This window comes from Apis laboriosa, unplaced genomic scaffold (assembly GCF_014066325.1).
Source record: "Apis laboriosa isolate Shangri-la unplaced genomic scaffold, ASM1406632v1 scaffold26_cov146, whole genome shotgun sequence".
NCBI lineage: Eukaryota > Metazoa > Arthropoda > Insecta > Hymenoptera > Apidae > Apis > Apis laboriosa.
This window is the reverse complement of record NW_025222592.1, coordinates 3,535,006-3,562,906: the sequence shown is the minus strand read 5'-3', so window position 1 is coordinate 3,562,906 and position 27,901 is coordinate 3,535,006. Positions and strand designations below refer to the sequence as shown.

Sequence of the window (27,901 nt, the reverse complement as noted above, 5' to 3'; positions counted from 1 at the left end):
TACTTGAAAGTCCGATTAGTATTATAGTTCGTGGTTGCGACACCGTGAGAGCCGCGCGGTGGCGACCGCACTCTCAAGTTCGGCAGCGCGCAGCGAGTTGCATCGAAACGCGAGCGAGAAGGTGCCCATATGTATTTCGTCCGGTGCGTCGCCGTCGGCCATTGTCTCTGACATGGAAGCCTATCAAAATGGCAGAAGTCGTGCAGATGTTTTTGTTCCTATATAAATCGAAGTATCGTCGGAAAGGGCAGTGCCGTGAGGTGGTACGAGATCAGTGCGGTGTAATTGCGGTGCCGTGGCCAATACTGTGGGCGGCGCTGATTTGTTGGGTGGTGCACGTAACTGCGGCTGCCTCCTCCTCCTCATCGTCGCTGACGACGGATACGACCTGCGACACGGACAGTTGCGTCAACGGAGACTGTGTCAATGGCACTTGCGTGTGCCACGAGGGTTGGCAGGGTTCGGCGTGTCAATTTTGCGGCGGAAAAGTCAAGTGAGTAAGATAGAATGCGCGAGCATATCTTTCTTATAATATTCGAGTTCCATTTATTTTCGATAGCAATTTCTTATTATATTAATTATAATGTAAATATATTTTTTTTTTTTATAAAAAATCGATAGCAATAATATCTATAAAATTATATGGTTGAAGACACAAATAGGCTAACTGTACATTCTGTCGAACGTGCAACGGTATTGACGGCTTTTTAGGTCGACTTGGTTTCTTAGCAGATTGATTGTCTTTTTTCAAATCTTTTTTCGAGGAGACATGTAAATAAACTGGAGAGAACGTGCGTATGCGCGCCTTCCTTGAATTTAATTGCTGTATGCGCGTCTCATGGCCTTTCATAAGAAGGGGAACGGGGAGTGTTCGGTCATTGTCTGCGGCTCTGGTTGACAATGAAGAGCCAACTCGTTAATCAGGACATTGGTAAATCTAACGATAACACTGACCGCGGAAATTAGTCTGGTTAGCTTTGGTTCGATACATTTCGCGATTTAATTTGCCGGAGATTAGATTTTATATTGATCGATCGCTACGGTTTTAAACTTGGCAGGGAAATTACAGTTTCCGCCACTGTCAAGGCTGCTTTTTCACGCGCGCTTAACGTAATAATCCCCCTCCTTGTTAACGACGACGGAATGTTCATCCAAAACATCGAATTCTGCATTCTAGAATGCTTGTGTAATATTTATTCTAGAATTGCACGTAGGCACTTGAGAACACTCGGCATCCCTGGTGTTGAGCAATTGCGGTGAAATCTAATGCGAATGTCGCTACGGAACTCTCTCTTTGTTGCGTTTTGTATTTTGATTCATTATGTCGAGATATATAATAAAAAGTTAGTAACAATCGCTAAGATTTGAACAACGATTATATGTTAAGTTTCTATGAAATGTATTACAAATATTATCTTGATTAGTAGTTATCCTTCGTTTTTTATGCATTATTTTACATGCATTATATTTTTCATTAAGAATTTTCATCATGATATCATATTGAGATACATAAGTTGATTGCTAATTAATATTCATAATAAATAAGTAAAATAAAAGAATGATAATATTGCTTTCCAAAGTCTCATTGATATTAGTCAAATAGTTGATCAACACTTTTGCTAAATATTAATTCCTAAAAATTCATCAATCACATGCATGATTATGTTTCATAAATGAATACTATATATTACATTCGCGTGCTTTCATAAACGCATTATATATATAGTAAATATTGATATACTTGTGGAAAGTTTGAAATCGGATATCTGATCGCTTCGTAGTGATGTTTTAACGACGTAAATTGATCGGACTTAACCTGGATTCAACTAGAGGATGCCGTTTCAAAATTTCATCGTATTCGTGAATAATTGGCGCTGGAAATAACCGCGCCTCCGGGGCCACGTAAACGTGAACTTCTAGACACGAAACAAAACAGTGAAAAGAAAGGGGGCGTTCTTAATCACGAAAACAACCATGCATGCTTGGTACATCGTTGCATCTATTTATTCATTACTCTATGCTTGTCATGGATTAACGAGATGAAAATGCTGACGATATATCACACAAAATGGTCTATTATCGTTCTTATTTTCTACAAATATGATCGTAACACATATTTGCAATGTCTTGAAGAATTTATCATTTTAAATTTATTGCATATCAAGTATTCTTGTGTATATATATGTAACGCATTGGAAAAATCTTTTTTTTTAAACGTATTAAAGCATTTTTTATAATGTTGCTCATTTAAAATATAAACATAATCCATACAATAGTCAATGAGCAATAATGCGACTATGTTAATTCGTTAATCAGTCCATCTCTTCTCTATTGTAACTCATTTTAATTTGAATTGCGCGCGCTAATTATGAAAGACATGCGTGCTTTTGTTTTGACAGCAGTTCACACTTGTGCGAATGATTAAACACTTATTAAAGACTTTGTTAAACGATGAATAGTTCGTAATGATTTTTCTTAATTAATTTATTGTTAATTAAAAAATTGCTAAACTTTAACTTTGTTGAGTGAAATTTTAAAAATTTCAGTGTATTCTTTTTACGTTATTTTGAATTTTTTACATTATCAAATATAGAATAACAAGAATGTTTCATTCAGGCAAGATTTGATTCATTTTTATCAGTATTAATTAGTTAATATTAATTTCTTCTTTTTTATTATAAATTCTTTTTTTTTGCTTGCAAGAAGAATTCTTTTTTACAAGATCGCTGTGATTATTTATAGAAAATTTTTAATTTAAATTTAAAAATTTTTAACATTTCAATGATTATAATACTGATTTTTGAAAGATAGTGATCAAGTGTCTCCTACTGAATGTGAAGATTGATTATTATGGTTAATTATAGAATGTCTTGTTTGGAGGGAGGTTAAGAAACAATATGTTAATGCAACTAAACTTCGATCCGCTCTAATCGAAGTATTATCATAATATCTCGTGAAGATAGAACGAATATAGAACATTTCAGGTAACCCGGGTACACGCGTTACAAGAATGCGAAACAACGGCGGTAAACGAGCCGACACGGGAGATTCTTCAAGTGGAAACAAGGGAAGAGAAGGCGGTCTCGAAGGACCGAGGTGAGAAACAAAGTTCCTCGCCGTTTCCTAACAATAGAGAAACGATTTCGGTACAATATCGTGTAATATTGTACATATATAGATAATACCAGAACATAAACAAACGATAATATCGTTTTACAGCTCGTAAAAATTTCGTTTTCATTGAAAATTCGTTAGAAGATTCTTTTTTCTTCTATGATTAATAATTCAGGTAATCCACATATAATATTTGATAATTCATAAATATAATTCATATTGAAAATTTATAATTTCCCTTTTAATTTTGTCTTCAGTCTTTATATTGTTGCCTAATAAAATTGTTATCTAATATTTGCTAATATTTTTATTAATATCATTTAATTTATTTCTTACAGAAATCTATGGTTCAATAGTCATAAAAAATTGAACGCTTGAAAAATTGATTGTTAAATTCGATTTCCATTTTTATTTTGGAATCAGTGAGTCACATGTAATCAAACTTAAAAGTATATTTAATAACTTCTTGAAAATTCAAATCAGAATTGAGCAATATTTAATGAAAATAAATATTAAAGATTATGATTGAAATATATAATTATCAATCACAATTAAATTGAATTTTTATTTAATTTATATGTAATCATAATTAAATTAATTATACAATTGATATTTCGATTAATTATTAAAATTCTTTTTCAGGAATTAATAATCTGAATAAGATATTATTTTATTTTAATTAAATTTCGATAAAAAATTGATTAATAATTGACGATTAATATTTTTACGAATGATTGATGATTCATCATTTGATTAAATCAGTCATGATTTTTGGTAATCAATTTTTTTTAGTCATAAATATTAATCGATCAATCAAAAAAAAAATTTAATGGATTATTAGATTGATATCGAATGTTATTTTTCGTTTTCTTTCTTTTTCTTGATCGAGACAATTTTACTTAAAGTATAATTCTCTATAATAATTATGAACCCAAACTATATAAAATCTACAAAAAAAGAAATATATCGAACAACACTATCTGATGTTTGCAATTAGCAATTATTTTAATAATCCAAGATATAATTTCTCACATTTATTCGTACAAATAATAAAAGGAAATAAAAGTGATGAAATATCGAACGATATAAGAATAATTCTGGATTCTCTTATATATAATAATCATATATAATAATCTCTTATATATAACAAACTTATATATAATAATATTCGTTAAATTCCTATAAATAAATGAATCTGTCGTGAATGTTCATTAATTCAGAGTATTAAGAGATCCAATTCGCTTGGAATAGTAATTAACACCGAATGGATGTAATTAATCTCATAATAAGGTATGTTCTAGTACAATCTTATGCATTCATTGGTTATCGATTCAGTTGGCGAAATGAATGATATCAAATTGCAGAGTACAAACAGACTGTTGTGGCTGATGGTAAACGTTATCAACAGTAATTAATACACAGTATAGGAAGATTAGCACGATTATGATAAAACAGTGTTCTGCTCGATAATTATTGACCACAACAATTGGATTCTCTCATTTAGAAACCATAAATAATCTGGTATTTTATAAATTATATATAGATTTAAATACTATTTAAATAGGAATCTAAAATTTATATAAATTTATGAAATTAAATCTGTAAATAGAAGAAGAGAATTTAAAATTATTTTCTTTTTATGAAAAGTAATTTTACTTTATTATAAATTTTATTATTATTTTATTTAAATTTTATTATTCAATATATATATTTTTTCTTTTTCTCAATATCTTAGTGATTATTTTTATCCCTATTGATTCATTTCGAATCTTTTGAAGTATTATGTTTTTAATAATATTCTGATTACATAATTGATGGTCTTTGATTTTAGAATCATTGAATATGAGATTATGAGAAATAAAAGTGATTATTGCACTTTGAATGTCTGCATTGATAATTATTTCATTTTGAATATGATTATTAAATATTGCGCAACTAAAAAAACTAAATCATGCAACATAGTGTTGCGTATATCTGTTTACAAAAACTTGAATTTATATAATAGGGAACGATATAGAAAATTGATACGTGAGTTTTTTCTTGTGCAAACGCGAAAGTTATTACTTGCACGCATGTTAAATGAAACAATACCCGTAGGTGGCATTGTGTTTTCAAAATTATTTCGACAAACAGGCCATGAAGTTTCTCAGTACATACAGAAAAACGATTCGACGTATTAGAAATTTTCTCATGATCCTGTAGCCGTTTCAAATTTCTTCCAGTTCAATCCAGAAGCACAAAGTAGATACCGGTGTATGTTCCAGAGGCCAAGTAATAGCTAGGGAAATTGGAAAGCGTTCTAAATGCCACCCGGTCCATAAACTCCTCCTTCTCCTCCTCCTCCTCCTCTTCATCCTCTGCATTCGTGCATACGTTTAATCCGGTTGAATATCAAATATTCACGTCAACGTTTATTATATGACAAATACATTGATATGATCTAACATTCTATTCAATATAATACCAGATCAAAATCAATATCTAATTTCAATATTCATATTCAATATTTCAATCCACAATGAACATTTTACCGTTTTAAAATTATTTTTCAAATTATTTATCTATAAATATAAATAATTAATTCAAATATTAATTCGTTTTATAATTTAATATTAATTAATAATTAAAAAAATATATTAATAAAAAATTATTAAATTATACATTATCCCATATAATACTCGTTTTAATTCGATTTGTCTCTCAATTTCAAATAAGACAATTTCCTCTATAATTTAATCAATATTCAACTTAAAAATTTACGAAATTTATAATTTCAAATCGTATTAAAAATATCCATTATTCGGTCTTAATATATACTTTATATTATAATCTGACGTCTGATTGAAAGTCCTCCCATTCGCTTTGATTCCAATCTCAATTCATCGAATTTTAAACGGCTCTCGCCACACAGGGTCATCCGTTCGATCTTGTTGAAATGAAGCTACCTGGCGGCGCGTGGACAAAAACCGGCAGGACAACCGGTAAGAATTTCGACTACGTTCCAGTTCCAGATTGGCGTCGATCTAGAAAATGACGTACAAATTTATCCTCAGAATGAAAATTGACGAACTTTTACGTCTTCCATGTCCAACCTTTCGAGAACTGGAGGTGCAATCAGTGGCACCGTGCCGGTTTCCCGCTAGGTTTTATCCGTTCTATCCTATCATTGAATTATGAAGGATAAAACTTTATATAATATCTATTGGAATAATATGGAGAGATGATATGGAGAGAGAATCGTGGAAGTTGGATTAAAATCGATTTTTTTTTTTTTTGCGATTGATCATTCGGTGCTCAATTTTCTCTTTCCATTTTGAAAATCACTTAAGATTTTATGTATTGGATCTTTTATTATTGGATCTTTTATGTATTGGATCTTTATTTCGATTGTTGTTCGATGATCGATTTAAATCGTTTTGTTATAATCGAATGTTAGTCCATGTTGATTAAAACGTATTTTTGTGATCAGGGATCTGATCATATAAATACTATGATTAAGTACTTTTTACTTGAAATAAAATTTTTTGCAAATAAATTCTAAAACATTATTTTAAATGATTTATTCATCAAGAGTTTGATTATTATTTGAAATAATAATAGAAATTAAATAATAAAGTTATTAGTACAAGAAACTTTGAAAAATAATATACTCAGAGAAGGCAATAAAAAAGTGGCTCAAAAAAACCATTCCATATTTTTGCAGTAAAATCAGATAATCTAAATATTGAATAAATAAATAAAATTATTAAATAAAATAAACAAAATTATCGAAAAATCGAAGTCCAATCATTTATCGATTCAAGCTAGTATGCAAATACTAAGAAATATTGAATGAAGTTAATATAATCGTCGAGAGCCACGAAAATATGGCTTATTTGCTCAGTGGTAAATTAATCAGTTATCGCGATCCAAATAAATAATATTTAGTTATTAAAATAAACGAATATTCTAATATTAATTGTAATTTTAACATCGAAAGTGGAATAGAGAACGGTTCTATCATCAGAAGAAATAATCATATCTTCGAAGACAGTATCTACATGAATAGCAGACTTATATGAATAATATGGAATGGTAATTAAATTCGCCACGTTTTTTTAGTCGATTGATTACAAATTTAATAGCCAATTATATAGTTATCTAGAAATAAACATTTCGTATAAAAATGTAAACATGTGGAAATTGTTTACGACATTGTTTGATTTAATGTTGATTAATTCGTACTTTACCAATTTTCTTTCGTATAAAAGTTACTTAATTGAATCAATGTCACGATTTCTGTAGGACAGCAAAAAGACCAGGGCTTATTTTATGATAGGATTATAAACTAAATTGATCGATAAGAATTTTAATTATATTGAAGCGTATTTTTGGCTTATCGGTTTTTGGTTTATCTAGATCTATTTAGGTGTTAGGTAATTTTGTATTCTGCTGCAGAATTGCAAGTTAAATTAAATGGTGTAATTTAAATGGAAGATTAGTAAAACGAAGGAAAACAAAATTCTATGCATGCACAAGTGGCATTTTCCTTCATTTCTTTAAATTATAAGATTGTTTGTTTATCTAACAAACATATTTATTAATGTAGTTATTTTTCTATGTTAATAACATAGTTAGTTATTAAAAAAATTTTTCATAAATAAAATTAATAAAAAATAAAATTTTTCTAAATTATAATATTTATTAAAATATTTATTATAGTTATTTTTATTTAAATTAAAAAGAGAATCATATCATAAAAATAAAATTCAATTCTAATATTTATTACATATTTATCATTAACCTTAATAGGTATCTTCAAAGATTGAATTATTAAATTATGCAAATCTTCACTCCTGATACTTATGTTACTACTTAATTTACTATTCCAAAGGCGTAATTATATCAGTTTAAAATAAAAAAAAAAAAAAAATCAGAGAAAAGAGAGAGAAAAAAAAGCGAACAAAGTTTCATCGCATAGCATTACACTTCTCCTTAGTACCGTAAGTCTCATAAAAATCCAACCAACCATAGTTCCAGAATCACGCTCTATTTTCTCGTAAATCTCAAGCACTCTTCAGAAGATGTTCTTCGTCTTCTTCTTCTTCTTCTTCTTCTTTCGAGTGGTTCCCTTTATGGTTCGCGCCAATGCTTCATCCTAAATATCCATCGTTGTTCCTTTACCCGTTTTCTCTTCTTTGCCTATTTTCTTCTCTTAATTTCATCGTGCCATGAGTTGATGTTGAAATTTGTTTTTACATCCCTTCACGGAGAATCTTGCGCGCGCATCTTTCATTACGAATTCTTCCCGCGCTTCTTAGTCATCTGCCAGTTCAGTAAATTGCATTGGCCCTGCAACAAGCATGGCATTTCGTAGACATTGGAAATTATTCTTTAATTTACGAGTTGCAGGTGAACGAACTTTGCCTTTTAACGTTTATTAGCACTATTAGATTTCGAATATTCTAATCTTTTCAAAGCTAAATTCAATATCAATAATATGTGAATGATTTATTCATAGTATTCGTACTTAAATTGAAAAATTCAATTTTTTTTTTTAAATAGAAATAAAATCATGGACATAGGACCACAAAGAATTAAGATATTTATTATATTTAATTAAAAATAGGAAAAAATTGGGTAACTATTAAAAGTAAAGTTTATAAAAATAAATATTAAATTAATATTTATGATTTAATAATCTATTAATAATGATAATATTAGAAATGATAAAAACTTTTCTTCTAATAAAACTTTATTCAAGTTAAATTATAAATATTTTATATGTATTACTGTAGATGTATTCAATCATAATAAATTAAATCATTTTTCTTGAATGACTTCTTTATAAAATTATTTTATCATATATATATATAATTTCTAAAATGAATGATGCAAAAGATGAAATAGACAAAAATGTCATGATGATAACATTATAAAATATTTAAAAATACTGACTGATCGCAAAACATTGATGTTTTTGTGTAAATGTAATTAAATTAGAATAGATTGCTTGAAGAAATAGATAATTTAAGATTTGTGTTAAATATTTATTAAATGATCGATGAAATATGAAACTTTTTAACGATTACATATTCTAGAAGATTCTATAAATCATTTCTTATTATACTGTAAAATTTATTATTGACATTGTATTATAAAAATCAGTATAATGTCAATATCGTGATTTGATTATTAATATCATATGATCATAAATCTATTTCTTTTATTAATAATAATAAAATTCCTAATATACTAAATAATTGAAAAAATCTTTTACTATAAGTCAGTTAATTAAATTTATAAATTTAATTAACTAATAATATAATAAATATATGATAATATAATTCAATGATTCAATGTTTCTAGAAAAAATTAATAAATAAATAATAATTATGTTAAAATAAAATAAACATAATATTTCTTAGCCTAAAATTCAATCTGACAGGGACACGAGAAATTTAAAAATTTTTCTCTCAAATCATAAATATGATATATACAAATATTAGATTCATTTATTTTGATACAAGAATCTTGATACTTTCTAATATAATGTACTAATTCTTAAAATAAATATATTGACTTACAATATTTTATTTTTTAGTTCTATAAAATTTAAGTATGTACGAAATTTCCTCAATGATTCATAATTTATATTCAATTTACACTATCATTCTACTTATTCAAATTATCCAAACATTACATCTTGCTGAATCTTCAAATACACATAACTATTTATATACTATATTTACAAACTTAATTTAAAAAAGAGAACAGTATAAACTCAGCATTCCGATATCTTAAACAACGCATTAAGCCAATTAAATACAAATCAAACAAAAGAAAAACGTGTCCCTTCTCTGTTTTTTTTGGAGACTGCAATACTGTAGAAATTATCTAATTGATGATTAAAGTCAAGAAAAGATAATAAGATCGGTCGATTTCCTCAATTGGTAAACAATGTGTCGAACAAGAAAAGAGATAGTTTCTTACTTGTATATCCCACGAGAAAAATAGCAAAACGTCCAAATCATAAATTCTCCATTGTGTCGTTGCATCCCTCGTCGACATTCCCTTACTCTAATTTACCGCGTTTCTTTTAATAGCCATAGAGTCCTTTGCTTCCTCCATCGTTTGGCTTCGCATAAAGGCCGAGCTACGCCGCGCTGTGGCGCGTCGGTCGTCGAACCTCCTCTATGACTCATCCGGCGCCTTCTCGTTATTGAAAAAATATTATTTCGTGCTAATGAGAAACATATACAAACCGTGGAAGGAGATATAGACAAATCTTGTCGTTGTATTAGAATTAATTGTCGTAAATTATGCCACTCGTGTAAATTTTATTGCGTGAAATTTTTTTTTCATGAGAATTTTTTTCATATTTTGTCTGTTTATGAAGGAAATCTGGAAAATTTAAAAATACAAAAATATATAAATTTTATATATGAAAAATTTATAAAATATTAAAAATTATAATATTCATAATAATATTCATAATAATATTTGGTTGAAATAAGTCATATTTCTAGAATTCATTTTTTTAATTGTATTAATGAAAATATGAATATGTATATAAATTTATATGTTCATATAAATTGAAGTTTAAAGTAAATTTGAATTTCATTTCATGTTTGCGAATTATTTTATGGAAAAATCGTAGAATGAATAACTATAAAAAAATCGAAATCAAAATTTCATTCCAAAATTTTAAAATTTCAAAAATTTTTTATATACATAAAAATTTTTTTAATTTTATAAATGAATTTTAGAATGATTATTAACCGCGTAGGTGGATAATCGCATCTGTGAGAAATCGTTGCGCAATTAACGCGAGACGAATTAATTATTGTCGGTGAAGTGAACATGTTTCCTAAAGATTGTGTTGCGAACAGATTATTGAATACTTGTTTGCAAAGATATTTTAATTATTATGTAAATCGATAATATTATTAAATTATTTGTATAATCAATTTTTTATAATATCAGACAGATATATTCTGTCTAAATTCATAAATCTAATTGTAAATATTTTAAGCAATAATTTAAAAAGTCAAATAAAATCATGAAATAAAAGAATGTTTCGAAATAATTATTATTTTGCTTTCATCATTGAAAATAAAGTGAAATAATGTATATATAAATATGCAAATTAAAGATAAAAAAGAAATCTCCACTATTGAAAGACAACAGTTTATCAATAATCGAACATAAAATTCAATAATTTAAATTGATACGTAAAAAATTAACAGAAACAATAGAATTAATATAATATGGGTACTAACCTTTTGAAGACTAATGGAATAATAAAATGATGCTCTTTCGCACGAACTGTCGATTTTTAACTATGACATTTTCTTGAATGATAAATGTGTAGATTAAAAAATGGTACTTTATGATATATATATTTCTCGCAATAAAATAAGAATCGGTTGAATAATTTTATTGGTCTTGTAAAACTTTATAAAATTTATTAGCTTATTTCATAAATTTTATATTTTTAGACATAATTAATTATTTTCCTTTTCAATCAATATCACATTAAAATCTTTATCTCTTTTACTTATCAAGAAATATAAAAGTATTGAATAAAAATGAATTTTTCATATTCCTTCTCAGGGTTTTTTTAAATATTTCAAATTTTTATTTGAATATATTTTTTTTTTAATTAAAGATTCGTCTTCGACTATACGATTTTCCATTTTTGTTTTCGATTTCCAATTCTTTGCAAAAATGTTTTGCACTAAAATAATAATCCTGGTATCTTGCTTGTGATACGTATTGCTATTGTAAATCACTGATAAGAATTTTTTTGTAAAGCAAAATGTATGCTTACGCATCGATTCTGACACATTTCATATTTTTTCTTTTCTATCTCCTCTTTTCTTTTTTTTAATACTGTTTTTGCGTTGTGAAAGTCATTATTGTTATTCGTCGAATGTCATTGATGACAATGCGCATCCGTTTTCAGGACGGGATCGTTCACATAAATGCGTTCCCAGTATCAATTTCAACGCACTTTTATGGATAAAGTCGTATGTTTTTCACAACGTCAATAATTCTCTGTCTTTTTCCAATGTCGACGACATTATAAATATCATGCATAATCATAGCCGAGAAAATTTGTTTTAATAGATGCTGCTTTATTCCAATTTTATGTGATTATCATTTTACTTTAGATGGTACTTTATGATTAAATATTTTATTTAAAATAAAAACTTATAAAAATAAAAAAATAAAACTTGAGATATTTTAATTTTAAAAACAAAAATTGTTATTATTAAGAAAGAAATATTAATTTTTAATATTTCTTTCTTAATTTTCTTAAAAGAAAAAAATTTTTAAGTAATTTTTTTCTCTTAAAACTTTCAAAATAAAATAACAATAATTTGAATAAGATTATCTTGCAAAATTCGGATAAAATTGAGAATTAAATGAAATAAAATATTTGAAACTATATAAATATTACGGTTATTATATTAATATTCAATAAACGAATTATTTATTACAAATATTTCATGCTTACTTTCAAAATATCCCTCGATTCACACTCAGGGTTTTAATGAATCGAACGATATGATACATTCACGAAGAGTGAATCGAAACAGGAAGCAGGAAGTCTATCATGGTCACGATTCTTTATTCTTTGAAATTATTATTCTTCAAGTGTAGATCTTTAATATAATCCATCTTTTTTCAATATCTCTTGCTCATGTAAATATAGAAATGAATTCGTCACCTGGGGTGTTAGCACGTTTACCTCGTTAAAGCTTCTCGCGAAAGTCGTAGGTTTCTTTTCTAATTCTCGACTTCCGGTATCTTTAAAACACTCATTAGTATAAGGCAATATGTTGGGCTGAAAACGAAGAGCTAAAATTTTTTTGGTGATTTTTCTAACTTTTTGTTGATTTTACAAAAATTATATTTTATTTTTTAATTAAATGAAATTATAAGATTGTGAATTTAGTATATTTTTTTTTATCATAAATAAATAATTTTTGAAACACTAATGAGATTAGACTGAATAATCAAATAAAAATATATAATTTTTTTTAATATAATAAAAGATAATTTTTTAAAATAAAAAATAAAATAAAAGAAAATTTAATGAAAGAAAACTTTATTATTCTTTGAAATAAAGAATAAATAAAAAATAAAAAGAGAAAATTTTTTTTTTATCCAATCTAGTAATTAATAATATTGATGAGTTAAAAAATTATATTATTATTACAAGTTATAGGTTATAAACATGTTTTTGTATATTTTTAAAATTTTATTTATATTAAATCTTATAACTTTTGAAATCTCATAATTTAATTTAATGTATAAGATAAGAAAATATATTAATGCAAGTTTCTTCTCTAATCTCAAAAAAAAAGAATCAATTTCACTCATATCACAAAATTCTGATTCATATTCCAATATAAGATTAAAATTTTTTTAATTTTCCACATTATCGTAATCTCTAATCAATAAAGGACCATAAAAAGTATCAATTGTTCAATTGTAATCACACTTAATCCTTTATCGATTTAATCTTTTAATCGTGTATAATTCTCTCCTCATGATCTCGATCATCCATTTATCGCATTCGATTTCACATCGCCTTATTTCGTCTCCATATTCCAATGTTATCATGATTGTGGATCATTTGTATAATCATCCTTGGTCTCAAAGAATATCGAAATCAATTGTGCAGATATGAAATTTAGAACGAAATGCATTTATCTTGTTTCGAAATTATTTCAACAATAATAAATCGATTATGTTTCATGATTGGTCTTGTTTCATGAAAATCGTTTAGATAATCGATTTCAGAACCGTTCGAGTATCTATTTAAAAGTATAGAATTAGTCGAAATTTGCAATTTCTAGGTATGTAATTAAATGTTAAATTTCAATGAATTTTAATTAAGAATTAACTTAAATAAATAAATTATGTTAAAAAACTTACAATTATTTAATCTCATGAAATAGTGCAATATATATCATAAGTATTAGAATACTGGTGCCATCTTGCGTGATAATTTACTAACTAATAAAAGAATTTATGAGTTGAGTAAATTATAGGTTATAAACACAATTTTATAAATTTTTAAAGTCGAAAAGAGTGATTATTTTTTTTATTAAATAATTTCTTCATTTATCCAAAAATTATAATAAAATTTTGAAAACTTTTTTACTATTTTATTAATAAAATTTTTCATCAATGATAAATTCATAGATAAAATTTTTTCGTCATTAGAGAATTAATCAGGTAAAGATAATTTCAAGTTGACTTTCACTAATAAAGTGCTTTATAAACGTATTCGTAAATGTTTTATTAGTCGATTTTTGTTTCGTTTCAAAGGATTGAAATGATATTAGCTCGCTTTATAAAGTCACTACGAAACCGACCTAGTTTGAAACTTTAAGACAGATGTTGCAGGGTAACCAATGAAACTATTTGAAAGTACAATAATCCTAGGACATTGTTTTTTTGAGATTAATATTTTTTGGAAACTGTAGCAAAATATAAATTTGTAAATATCATTTAATATCATTTAATATTTTTTTTGAAATTGTTAATAATTATTGTTAAATTATTGAAAATTAATTTTATATATCCTAGAAGATTACAGAAATTAATATATTGAAAATGGAATTATATAATTTTTTAAATAAAGTATATAACAAATAAAATAAAAAAATAATTTTAAAAATAAATAAATAGTTCTTAAAAACTCACTTATTTAAGAAGTTTAAAATATCACATCAAATCCTTGAGATGCTATTTAAAGATTAAGTAATTAAATATATATTATTTAAATATATAATATTTAAATTATTATATTAAATATATAATATTTTTAAATAAATAATTAAATTATATAAAAGGAAAAATTTTTTTCACAGAAATTCTGAGTTCTTAAATCTAAAAAAAAAGAAAAGAGAAAAAAGAAAAAGCCATGCATAAACAAGAAAATGGGTCACAGAGAAAATAACAACATCACAGAAAAATCAGGAAAGTACTGGAGAAAATTCTTCAATTAAAAAATTTCAAAATCCAATTGTTTTAACTAAAATTATTATATAAGTATCTATATATAAGTATCTATATATTTTTCATATCATTAGTAAACTATCGATATTCATGTATTTATGGAAAATTTTAGTATGCAAAAATATACAGAATATATAATATGCAAATATATGTAAAATATTCATAAAATATTATATTTATTATGTAAAATAAATAGTAAAAAATGCACATAATATGCATAAATATATGTTAAATACTCACTATAATATTCAATAGCAAAAAATCTGTATTTAATATAAAATATAGATAATATATATTATTCATTATTAATAAAATAATTTATTAAATAAAAATTTTCATTTCATTTTATTATTCTATTATATTCAATTTTTTTATATATCATTACAAGATTTTTAATTAAAAATATTATATGAATTTAACATCAACAAATTCAACTACTAGATTATTAGTGATACTTTGCGAATGTTTAAATTTTTATTCTTTATCACAAATATGAATTTGCATAAATATCTATATAATATTGATCAAAGATTTGAATTTATCGTGGTATATTTTATCAATTCCATCTCTTTATCATTGATATCGGTAATAATCTATCATGCTTTCATCTCGAACAACTATAAAATTGATTAAAGGATTTCGTTATCATTTACAGACTGACGGAACCGACGGGAAACATCCACGACGGTATCGGGAATTACACGGCGGACGTAAAGTGTTCCTGGCTAATCGAGAGCAGCCCAAACTCCACGATACGGATGCACGTGGAGCAATTCGCAACAGAATGCGGTTGGGATCATATGTACATTTACGACGGTGACAGCGTCGAAGCGCCGTTGCTTGCCGTCTTCTCTGGATTGATGCACAAAGATGGCTACCACATACGTCGCGTTCCGGAAGTGATCGCGCGTTCCGGAAGCGCGCTCCTTCACTTCTATTCGGATGTCGCTTATAACATGAGCGGTTTCAATATTAGCTATAAGATTAATGCCTGTCCCAGCAGGTAAATTTTTACTGTTTGTAAAATTTTTCTTTTCTTCTTTTTTATTTTTTGGATTTTCTTTTATTTATTTAGAAATTTTATATAGTATATATATATATATATATATATATATATATTTTTTAAGAAAAGTTTTAAATTTATTTTAAAAATTTATCTAGAATATTTGTTTACTTATTAGAAAATTATAGAAAATTATTTTTATGATGAGCTTATTGGGATTAGAAAAATTATTTATAAAATTATTGCTTAAAATTAAAAAAAGCATTAATTGAAAAAAAATATTTTTATATATTTTAATAATTAATAATTATTAATATGATAATTTTAGAAAAAAAAATTCTTTTTTTCCACTTAACAATTATTTGAAGTTTATATATAAATCTTCAATATGGAACATCCTCACATTTAGTTTTTATTTGGTATTAAAACTGTTTTTATTCCTAATTCATCATATTTTCCAAAACGCAAAAGAAACTCCTTTACATTAAAAAATAATCATCTAAAATGATCTTTCATTTGTTTCTCTTACATTGATCATTTTTTTTGAAACATTTGTCTAAATTCAATCAGGCAAACATTTAATCTATCCTTGTGTATAAATATGTTAAGAGCATGTTTACAATGGTATTTAGAACCAATATGCGATAGCTTGGTTTCTTAGAAAGATTTGTGTAACCTACTTTCCTCTTGTACATATTTTTCGGTATTCACAGGTATTCGCACATCGATTGTTCTGGACATGGGGTTTGCATTGATAGTGTATGTACATGTGATGCCACATGGACTGGTGAAGCCTGTGAAATTCAAGTTTGTCCGAATAACTGTTCCCATAGTCATGGACAGGGCGAATGTAATCGGGAGAGTCATCATTGTGATTGTATGCATGGCTTCAAGGGTGAGATTTTCTATCAAAAAAAGTTAGCTAATGTATTTTGGAAGACTTGATTTATTTTGTTCTATATTTTTATGAATGTTTCTAAGAGAATTGGATAATTATATATAATTTTATGATTTTTTTTTTGCTTATGGAAAAGGATATAATTAGTTAGTTTTTTTTGGGTTATGAATAAATTGCTTAGCGTGATGGAAGAGTGTAATGATAATGCCAATAATGTAGTAATTGTATAATTTAGTATAATATAGTAATAATATTACATTTGGTATATTTATAATTTTGAAAAAGAAAAGGAAAGAAATTTAATATATTGTATAATGATCCAATTAATTTCTACTATCTTCTTTTTAAAAATCAAATGATTTAATCTATAATTCATATGTATAAATTACTATATAAATATACATTTATATAATTATATATTATTAATATATATTTAATTATAAAATTATATATTAATTTATTATTATTACATATTGTATATTATTTATTAACTTTATATTTTTTCAGGCTCTGATTGCAGTCAAAGAAGCGACCGTGGATTCTGGGAAAACGTATTCTATACTGACTTCTCACCTGAAGGCTCGGCTAGTCATTGCTCTATCGTTTGGAAAGATTCTTTATATATAGTTGGTGGTGAAAGTTTTCATCGCGCTAAAATGATTTACGTGTATGATTTCAATGGAAATGTCTGGGAGACCCCTCATGTCGAAGGGAAGGTTCCTCAACCTCGATACGCTCATTCGTGTATACTTTTCGGTGATAAAATATTCATGTATGGCGGTGTACTGCCTAATTCTACGGTAACCAATGAAATCTGGGCATTTGATGTATCGGCGAAAGTCTGGGAGAATGTAACCGTACACGACAAGAGCAACAAAACTATGCGTGGTCCTTTAAAGGTGATTTGATAATTTCTTTCATGAATTCGTTTTTATATCTTTTAAATTTCTATAATATTTTGAGTTAGCTTTAGTATGTCTATACAAGTAGTTTTTAGTTTTTAAATTAGAATTTTTCTTACTTAGAATTATATTAATATAATATAATTAATATAATTATCATAATTGTTACATCTATCTAATTCTTATAATTCTTTTTATTAATTCTTTTTTCGATTTTTATTAATTTTGTTTGATTAGGTTTTTTAATTTGTTTATGTTATTTTGGTTGTTTTTTTATATTTCTAATTTGATTATTTTCACTTTTAATTTTTTTCCACAAAAATAATATTTAAATATTTATTAATATATTTAAATATTTTAAAGAATTTCATTCTATTCTCGTAGTTCTATTAAGAAAAAATAGTTAAATTTTTTTAAACTTCATCAAATAGATGAAAGAAAAAAAAAAGTGAAGAGAAAAATATTATATAAATCGTTGAAATTTTCTTGCATAACTATACTTAACTACTGTTAAGAAAACAGAATTCTATCATGTTGCAATCTTGATCTTTAATGGATTAATGCTGTAATTGATGTTAATCAAATATTTTTTCTCATAGAATATTATGTATGCATAATGAATATCTTAGCATGCTCTAATAATATTTTTCTAGCAATATATTAAATATATTAAGCCATGTTAAATGTGCGTGTTTTTAATGCGTTATTTTACACAGGTAGCCGGACATTCTGCAACCCTGGTACAAAATCATGGAAGAAAAGAAAAAATGGTGGTAATATTCGGATATTCACCTCAATATGGTTACTTGAACGAGATTCAAGAATATCATTTGGGCACACGTGAATGGCAAATCGTAGACACAATTGGATTCCCTGTGAAAGGTGGTTACGGGCATAGCTCCGCTTATGATACATTGACAAATCTCATTTATGTATATGGAGGATATGTATCAGAATCGCAGACCACACAGGTCTTAACTAGTCGATTGTACTCTTATGATCCTAATTCTCGTCAATGGACATTGCTTACGGCTGCCCCATCAGCTCGTTTCTTTCACACAGCTGTGTTCATTTCTGGTGGTTTGATGATCGTCTTTGGCGGTAATATGCATAACGATACGCAACATTCGGATGGAACGAGATGTTATTCGGCGGATACGATCGCATATGATGTCACTTGTGATTCCTGGCATCAATTTCCTATGCCCAAAGAGATGACCGACCTGCCCAGGTATGGACACAGTGCGACTGTGTTTGAGAAGTCAATGTATATCTATGGGGGATTTGATGGACAAATGTTGTCTGACATGACAAGGTAGAATATTTATACAATACATCTATCATATATAATTATTATTAATTATAAATATATATAATTATAAAAAAATTATATATATATAATTATAAATAATGTAGTGATAGAGAAATTTTTACGCATTTCAATTAAAAGAATAAGAATAAAAATTTATTTATTATAAATAATAATAAATAAATAAATAAATAAATAAATAAATATTTATTATAAATTTATTTATTATATTTATTAGGTATACTCCAGGAAATTGTGAGCATTTAACAAATCAGAATCATTGTTTAAATGCAAGGACAGGCGTGAAGTGCGTGTGGGATAAAAGAGAAAATCGATGTATTCAGATCACCAAGATAGCTCGACACGTGCTTCTTAACGATGACATGCATGATGGAATTTATATGAGATGTCTGGACGATACTCCGCCTCGTGGGATGACATCTCACAAGGAATTATGCAAGCTGCTTACGGATTGTGTGGCTTGCGTACAAACATCATATAATTGCATATGGTGCGGTAAGAGTTGCTCGCACGAGATTTGCCGAGACAACGCTAATGCACCTCCGATCAAGGCTATCAGCAATCTAGATCAATGTGATGCTCACACAGCCATTAAATGTTTGCAGTTGCATACGTGCCATGCGTGTTCTAGTAATCCACACTGCATCTGGTCTTGGTCAAATGGACCTGATCGATGTAAACCATATTCGAAAGCTCGAGAAGTAAGTATTTGAGTAAAAAAGTTATTGTTCGCTATATTTGCTACAATTAGAGCAAATTCGATAGTGATTCAAGTCTTACTATTTATAATCATATAGATAAAATGAAAAAAATATTTGATGTTATAGTTTGGTAGAATCACTCTTCCATCTTTTTTTCTGTAATCATAGATATTCATTAAAGAATTTTGCATATATATAGTGATTTATTAGATGGTAGATTTTAGTTGTTTTGCAAGATTAGTAAACAACCAATTTATTACCAACTATGCTTCGAATATATATTTATACATATATGTAAAATATATAAAAAAAAATGAATCTATATACAAATATTTACAGCAAGTGACCATTTTAAACGGAACTATTCAAGCACAAAGATTGTCCATAGATTCTTGTCGCAGTCCATGCGTAGACTATACTTCCTGTAAAAATTGCACAGAATCAGATTGTATTTGGTGTCAAAATGAGAAAAAATGTGTGGACAAAAATGCATATCCTGCAAGCTTCCCTTATGGACAATGTCGTGAATGGACAACGGTTGATTCAAAATGTCATCCCACGGAAACAGGAAAGGAATGGTGTACGTTTTATTCATCTTGTGCAGCGTGCCGATCTGATCCTGGATGTGGATGGTGTGATGACGGTTCTGGGACAGGAAAAGGATTGTGTTTGCCAGGTGGAGCTCGTGGTCCAAGCAGTAAAAGCTTGGACACTTGCTCAATCGAACGATGGTATTTTACAAAATGTCCTAGTAAGTACATTATAATTAAATAATAAAATTGATTATGGTATTTAAAGGTGATATGTGTAAGCATGTATTAATTCTCTTTACATTATAATTTTAGCTTGTCAATGCAATGGTCACAGCAAGTGTCTTTCGAATAGCAGTATATGTATTCAACCATGTGGAAATTTGACTTATGGACCTCATTGCGATAAATGTATTCCTGGTTACTATGGAAATCCATTAAATGGAGCCACTTGTCAACGTAAATTCATTCTATCCTACGTAATATAATTTTTCGAATAGATTCTTAAATTATATTTTTTTGTTACAGCATGTTTTTGTAATAATCAAGGCACACAATGTACCAGTGAAACGGGTAAATGTTTCTGTACAACGAAAGGCATTATTGGAGATCATTGTGAACGATGTGACGTGTCTAGCCTTTATCATGGAGATCCTACTAATAAAGGATCTTGTTTTTGTAAGTTTTTTTTTAATATTTCTCTTTTTTCATTCATTTAATATTTTCAAAGATACAGATTTCAATTTAAAATTCTTTTACAGACGATTTGGCTATTGATTATCAATTTACATTCAATTTAAGTAAAAAAGAGGACCGTCAATACAGAGCGATTAATTTTAAGAATTCTCCGCCAAAACCTGATATTGATGCAGAGTTTTCCATTACGTGTTCCGTTCTGGCTAAAATGAACATCACGGTGAAAAGAGCAAATACACCGGAAATGCCAGTCATTCTTGGCGCAAATTGCACGACTGCAATGTATAAACATCGTTTTATTAAAGATGGTTATGGTTTCGGTAGTGAGAACAATAATACATTGACCACATTCTATGTGTATGTGTACGACTTCCAACCGCCGGTGTGGATTCAAATTTCTTTTTCACAATATTCCAAACTCAACTTGCAGCAATTCTTTATAACATTTTGCACGTGAGTATTTGAAACTTGATGTCAAAATAAACTAAATATATGGTGAATGTATTGATTATCTGTGTTATGTGTAGAAATTAATAACAAGATGAACGACATTGTGATTTTGTTCATTATTTTTTTTTTTTCAAAATTTCCTACGCTTTTGTGTTGTCCTAAGCCTCAGGCAGTATTTACTTGTAAACTAGAGATTACATGCCTAGGTGCTTCCTCGCTCTACTGTTGGTGGCTGCTGTTCTTTGGAAAATCAAGCAAAAATATGATATGTATAGAAGAAGACAGAGATTGTTTGTAGAAATGGAACAAATGGCCAGTAGAGCGTTTAGCCAAGTTTTGGTAGAAATCGAGAGGCGGGACATCGATAATTCTGACTCAGAGCGAAGTGAGTCCGAATTAGTAAATTGCCGCAAAAAGAAAAAGGTTAATATTTAATTATTTAGCTATATTAAAAAATCATATATGAAATATACATACAACATAACAAATTTAATAAAAAATATAAACATAATTATATATATATAATTATAGATAAATATTTATAAAATAAAATTATTAAAATCTATTTCCACTGATGAAATTCTTAAAAAAAAAAAAAAAAAAAAAATGAATATTATGACGAAAATTTAAATAAAGGCGCCACTAGCGCCATTGATTTCGATATTTGCGATTTTCGATTTTTCGATATTGCTTGCGATTCTCGTTCCTTCATTTCAAATTTGTCGTGAACTTCGGTGGACGCGGACGTGTCGTCGGGAGTTTATCGCGCGTGTCGGGAATTTTGTGAATAATAAATCGTGTGTGTGTGATTTAGTGTTATGTGGTTTTTTTTTGTGAATATTTTTGCAGGATGCCCCTAGTCCGATCGCATTGGAGCCCTGTTGCGGTAACAGAGCAGCGGTCTTGTCGTTGCTAGTCAGACTGCCTACTGGTGGTGAACCGTACACTCCGGCTGGTCAGAGCGCCGGTTTAGCCGTAGCGTCTGCGTTAGTTACACTGGGTAGCCCACGGAGGCCATCTCAGGAATTGACGACAAAAGAACCGACAAAAACACGAAAGTCTGCCAGCCAACATCCAGATTCCACTTGCATTTAGCGATAAAGGCGTGAAAATAGAGACACCTTAAACATAAACTACGCCGTGGGTGACTATGAGCCTTAGATATATTTCTGTGATCTTGCCTTAGCGAATGGGCAGGACTGTTCAACAGTTAAACTCTTCGAACTCTAATCGAGTGAAGTGTGTAATACATTATTATTACAATTTTTTTTTTTCGTTTTCGTTTTCGTTCGTTCCGTGATAAATATTCGTTTCGTTTCGTAAAATCAATCGGTAAAACTGTAATAACAAATTCGACTTCCCGAAGAACATATTTCCGAGGAGAATTGCATCCCATCATACTCAAAGGGTCAGCTAAGTGATTTGAATGTACATGTTGGATTTTCGATGCGAAATGGGGATCAGCCATTTTTCGTTCAACCAATTTTTGGTAAGTAAATTAGTACATGAATTATTTGCGTGTGGCGGTAACACGCTTGGCTGACTTGAGATTTTTTTATCATTTTATTTTTTTCGTTTCTATGTGACAATGTACAGTTGTATATAGATCTGTTATGCGATTTATTTCTTTCGTTTAGTCATTGCGATCGAACGGAATCGAGTTCGTTCCGCAATTATCGAAGTGTCTTCGAAAAGGGCTATAAAAAAAAACCGAATGTTGTTCTTTATTCGAGAAATGAATTTCGCGCGTAATAAAGTTGATACGTGCTGCCCTCTGTACGAATTTCAACAAATTCGGGTGAGAGGTCGCTGAAAATTGGCGGGTGATTGAAAAACGAAATATTGGAAAATTCGATTTGCCAGATGCAGTTCGAACTTAATTTTCGTTCTTCGTTTTGTAAACTTATGTAAATACATATATGGTTGTATATCCGAAGTAAAAATCACGATACAGATGAACTGTACAGATATAAATTCGATTTGAAAGAAAAAGAAAGATAGCAAAGTGAGGAATATATAATTTTTTTGTGTATTCATATACAATAATCGATAAAGATTTAATTCTAAATTAAAGGAAATGAATAGGGATAAATTGTTGATATTTTGAATATTGCATCATCTTTGTATAATCTTCGTATTCTATATATCTACTGTGCCAAAGCATTTTTTGATATTGGTATCAAATCATTAAAGAAAAAAAAATATCAAAATATCATTGGTGTAGATACGAATTTTTATCAGCAATTCAATCTGTTGAAAAGTTTCTTAAAAAACGATGAAACATGAAAGTCAATTTCTTTCAGTTATCTCTATTCATTTCTATAAGAGAAAAGTGTTCGCTATACGATCGAAAAATATCGAAGCAGAAAAATGAATTATTTTCATCTGAAGATTTTTTTTTAAATATGACATAATAATTTCTATCGTGTAGCGTTCCATGTAATTTTAATGTATAATGAACTTAGAAAAAAAAAAAAAAAAAGAAAAAAACAAAAAAACAAAAAAAGAAAAGAAGGATGTGGACGTTGCAATAAACTGAAAGAATCGCGGTAATTCTTCGGTCGACGATACAGTTTTCGTTTTGCTACAAAGATGGCGGTGCTGGTTGTTTCACGTACCAAGCCTAACCTCAAAATGTCTAAAGGAGACAAGACAAACGAACGTATATGTTATGTGGCTGTGGTTTATTTTTTCATTTATATTATCGTTCATTTATATTACCAATATATATAAATTTCTTATATTTTTGCGTGGCCAATAAAAGATAGCTGCTTCCGTTCTGAAATTTAGAATGATCTCATGTTCTTACTTCCTGTTCTGAATATGGAGGCAGCTCTTACTATCACGTGTTCCATAAAGCAAATGAAAAATAGAAAAAAGGAGAAACCGTTTTATATCGTAGCAAAACAGTTTCTTAGAACTTAAAAAACCTCCAGCACTTGCATAGCATACGGACAGAATATTCGTGTATAAGTGTCGTCTAATTTTAATTCCTGTAAAAATCGAATTTTTTTAATGTGTATTTTACCATAATGTTCAAAATTGGAGGGCCGACTGCTTATTAGTCCACTACTGAGATAAGAAATAAGACGAAAATGCTGATTATAATATTTTATATTTAATTATCTATTATAGAATATTTTCAATTTTTTTTGTTACCTATTACAATTAGCTTCCAATGCTCAAGTTTATTCTATATGAGTAGACGATCCTCCAATCCTGCGCATGGTATAAGACTCGAGTACATTAAGAGTATCGTTTTAGCTTAAGTTTTTGGTCACAAAGGATGAGAGTGATATAAATTTTTTTTTTAAATCATTGTATAGCACGGATCAAGTGCAATGTATTTTGTTTTACCATGTATAATACTCATCAATGTTTCTTTCATTCTCTCTACTGTACTCGGAGTCTCTTTTTGTGAGGGTGCAACCAGATGCTAGTCAATGCAATTGTACGTGATTTAAATTGACAAAGTTACCCACCATTCTTTAGAGTCGCTTCTATCATTTTGTTAAGAGAAAAAGAACTATTTATTCTCATTCTTTGATTATGCTCTGGTTGCATTCACTTAGAGCATAGTGTATATTTTATATTATTATCGTAAAGATAATTTAATTTTTTTTATACAACTGTTTTATTTTTGTTTGTTTTTTTTAAACGGAATAATAGGAGCGCGTATTCCCTCCTCCAGTTCTTGTTTTGAAATCAAACTTTTTATTATTTTTTTGTGCAAAAATTTATAATTGTACATATACAAGTTACAAATAATGTTACGTTATATTTAAAGAAAATAGGATTATATTCGATATATTGCTCAACTTTTGAGTAGATTTCTTTTTAAATTGCGCTTAATAATTTCTACTTTATCGACTTTTTTCTTTCGTATCTAGGGATATTTAGATTTTGTGTTCATTCGAGGGAAAAAGTATTTAAAATATAAGAAAAAGAAAATGAAACGAGATAGATTATATTTGGGACACATTGTTAAGGAAGGACGATGCTTAGATCGACGAGTATTTCTCATTCTTGTTCTCTTCTTTTTTTTTTTTAATCCATGTGTATTTATCGAGTGTCTTGATACTGCCATTTAACTTCTATGATCTATTTGTCTTCGAATTCAAAATGATTAGGATCCACCCATTTAATCGTTAAAACTCTTTGCTGCTTGAATTCCATTGCATGTATGAAGTAATATTAGAAAGTAGAAATTTCGCTTAAGGAGACAGTGTCCAAAAAGTTTTGCCAGAATTTGGTGCCAACTCCCATTATTATTCCAATCTTATCATTTATTCTTCGTAACATCTTGGCTCCTCGTTAACATCGAGTTTCTTGGCAAATGTTTCTGTGCTCGAAAATTTTCTTTACCCTTAGGAAACGATGTCAAGATGGTTATTAACATTTTTTTAATAAACGAGATTTTTAATTAAAGCATTCTAAATTATTTGTGGTCATGTTCGAATTTAATCTTCAATAAATATGATTAGAGACAGGAGAAATTTTTTATCATTTTTTATCATTTTTTATCTTTTTTTTATCATTCCTTTTTTTTGGCTTGTTCAATAAATAGAGCAATTGTTGAAAAATTGAATTAAAAAATATTATGGAGAGTAAAATAGATTTTTTGTTGAAATGAAAAAATGAAAATTAAATGATTTGAATTCAATCTATTTATTTTCATCATAGAGATACTTAATTATAAAAATTAAGGAATATGTTAATGGTGGGGGATGATCTTGAAAATTTGACTGATTTCAGCCAGGCTATAGCTTCCATAAATGGAATACTTAGTTTTCAGGCAGCAATGGAGTTAACTAGGCCCTAAACTAAGACTATATCACACACCATTGTTGTTCATACATTAATTGTGTCAGGATTATGAATGATTTTAAAATTTATATTGTGTTTCATAATGATCCATAGATTTGTGATTAATCCATGCTCCTGTGAATTATCCACAGAATTAATTCTTAACTATTATGATTCTAAAGTATCCCAATAACAAAATTAATTCTGAATTTATGAGTTATATATTACAAAGTTGATTCTGAATTAATCATTGTAAGATTAGATAATCATTGTAACATTAACATTATATGTTATTTGAAAATTATACAATGATAGTTTAACAGACTATGGATGTTAATGCAATGGTATTAGAAATTTAAAAATTTTAAAAATAAAAAAATTTATACAAGATATAATATCATTAATGTAATATTTATAATAATCTAATATATGGAATAGTTTCTTATATAAATTTCATTTTTTTAAAAATATAAAGTTGTATCAATCTACTTACAACATTAGGGGTACTCTAACATCTTAGCAGTTAAGAATTAAACATAACTTCAATAAAGAGACAAAGATGAATAAACGTTGAAAGATAAATCATCAAATAGTAATGATTAAGAATGATAAAGAATAAAGTTCAATCAATTTTCAGTCATATAATCTATGTAAAATATCAGGTTTCTTAGGTGGTTAGCATAGTCGATTATAGTATTGGAAGTATTTAGCTTGATTATGGTGTTTCCCAAACGTCTTCGAATTATTTGTAAATTTTATAGAGAACACAGAGGCATCGCTATCATTGACGTCTCGTGTTGATCCTCGGCCAAAGGAAACGTGCAGTTTTAATGTTTAATATTTGAATATCGAATGTAAAAATTCGATATTAATTCAGGGGAATCGTTGTATCGAAAATCATTTTTGATACGTCCATTGTGGAATTTTGAGAAGATAAGATCTGTGTCTAGGGCCTAGATCAAGGTGGATTTTTTTAATCCTAAAAATTCTAAGATTTATGGGATTTTCAGGATCTTTTACGATCTCTAAAACTTTTAGATTTCGAAGATTTTTGGATCTTTAGGATTTTTAAAACCTAGGATTTTTAGGATCTTTAGGATCTCGATAACCTTTAGAATCTTCAGGATTTGGATGAACCTTAGGAATCTTTATGATTTCTAGAACCTATAAAATATTAAGGATTTTTAAGATTTCTAGATATTTTAGAATCTTTAAAGATTTCTTAGATTTCTAGGAATTTTAGAATCTCTAAGAACCATTTAGAATCATAAGAAATATTCAGGAACTTTAAGATTTCTAGAATCTCAAAGATTTCTCTAACTAAAGTATCCCTAGATTTTCGATGATCATCAAAACTTTTAAGATTTAACAAAATTTCTAGGCTTTTTAAAATTTTTAAAACAATTAGAATATCAAAGATCTCGAACAATAATACTTATAGAAATTCCAAGAT

General features: G+C 28.0%; 1 protein-coding gene and 1 long non-coding RNA gene across 5 annotated transcripts; one reads left to right on the top strand and one right to left on the bottom strand.

Annotated features, from left to right (window-relative positions):
* The first annotated feature begins 43 nt into the window (after positions 1 to 43).
* Positions 44 to 27,901, top strand: LOC122714010 (attractin). 4 transcript variants are annotated; one of them, XM_043934979.1, is made up of 13 exons: positions 356 to 493; positions 14,985 to 15,093; positions 15,788 to 16,135; positions 16,849 to 17,030; positions 17,541 to 17,932; positions 18,652 to 19,250; positions 19,483 to 19,966; positions 20,306 to 20,717; positions 20,812 to 20,955; positions 21,025 to 21,174; positions 21,258 to 21,645; positions 21,834 to 22,065; positions 22,492 to 27,901. In XM_043934979.1, exons 3-13 carry the CDS (start codon positions 15,891 to 15,893, stop codon positions 22,735 to 22,737), a joined length of 3,474 nt encoding a protein of 1,157 aa, XP_043790914.1. In that variant the 5' UTR covers positions 356 to 493; positions 14,985 to 15,093; positions 15,788 to 15,890; the 3' UTR covers positions 22,738 to 27,901. The 4 variants fall into 4 exon arrangements, with proteins under 4 accessions (XP_043790913.1, XP_043790912.1, XP_043790914.1 ...); XM_043934980.1 differs by lacking the exon at positions 356 to 493 and adding an exon at positions 14,857 to 14,874; XM_043934978.1 differs by lacking the exon at positions 14,985 to 15,093 and having other exon boundaries at positions 44 to 493; positions 21,849 to 22,065.
* LOC122714011 lies at positions 7,923 to 11,553 on the bottom strand. Its single transcript, XR_006346554.1, has 3 exons — positions 11,376 to 11,553; positions 10,087 to 10,497; positions 7,923 to 8,445 (listed from the first exon to the last, which is right to left on the bottom strand). It is a non-coding gene; the product is annotated as an uncharacterized LOC122714011 (long non-coding RNA).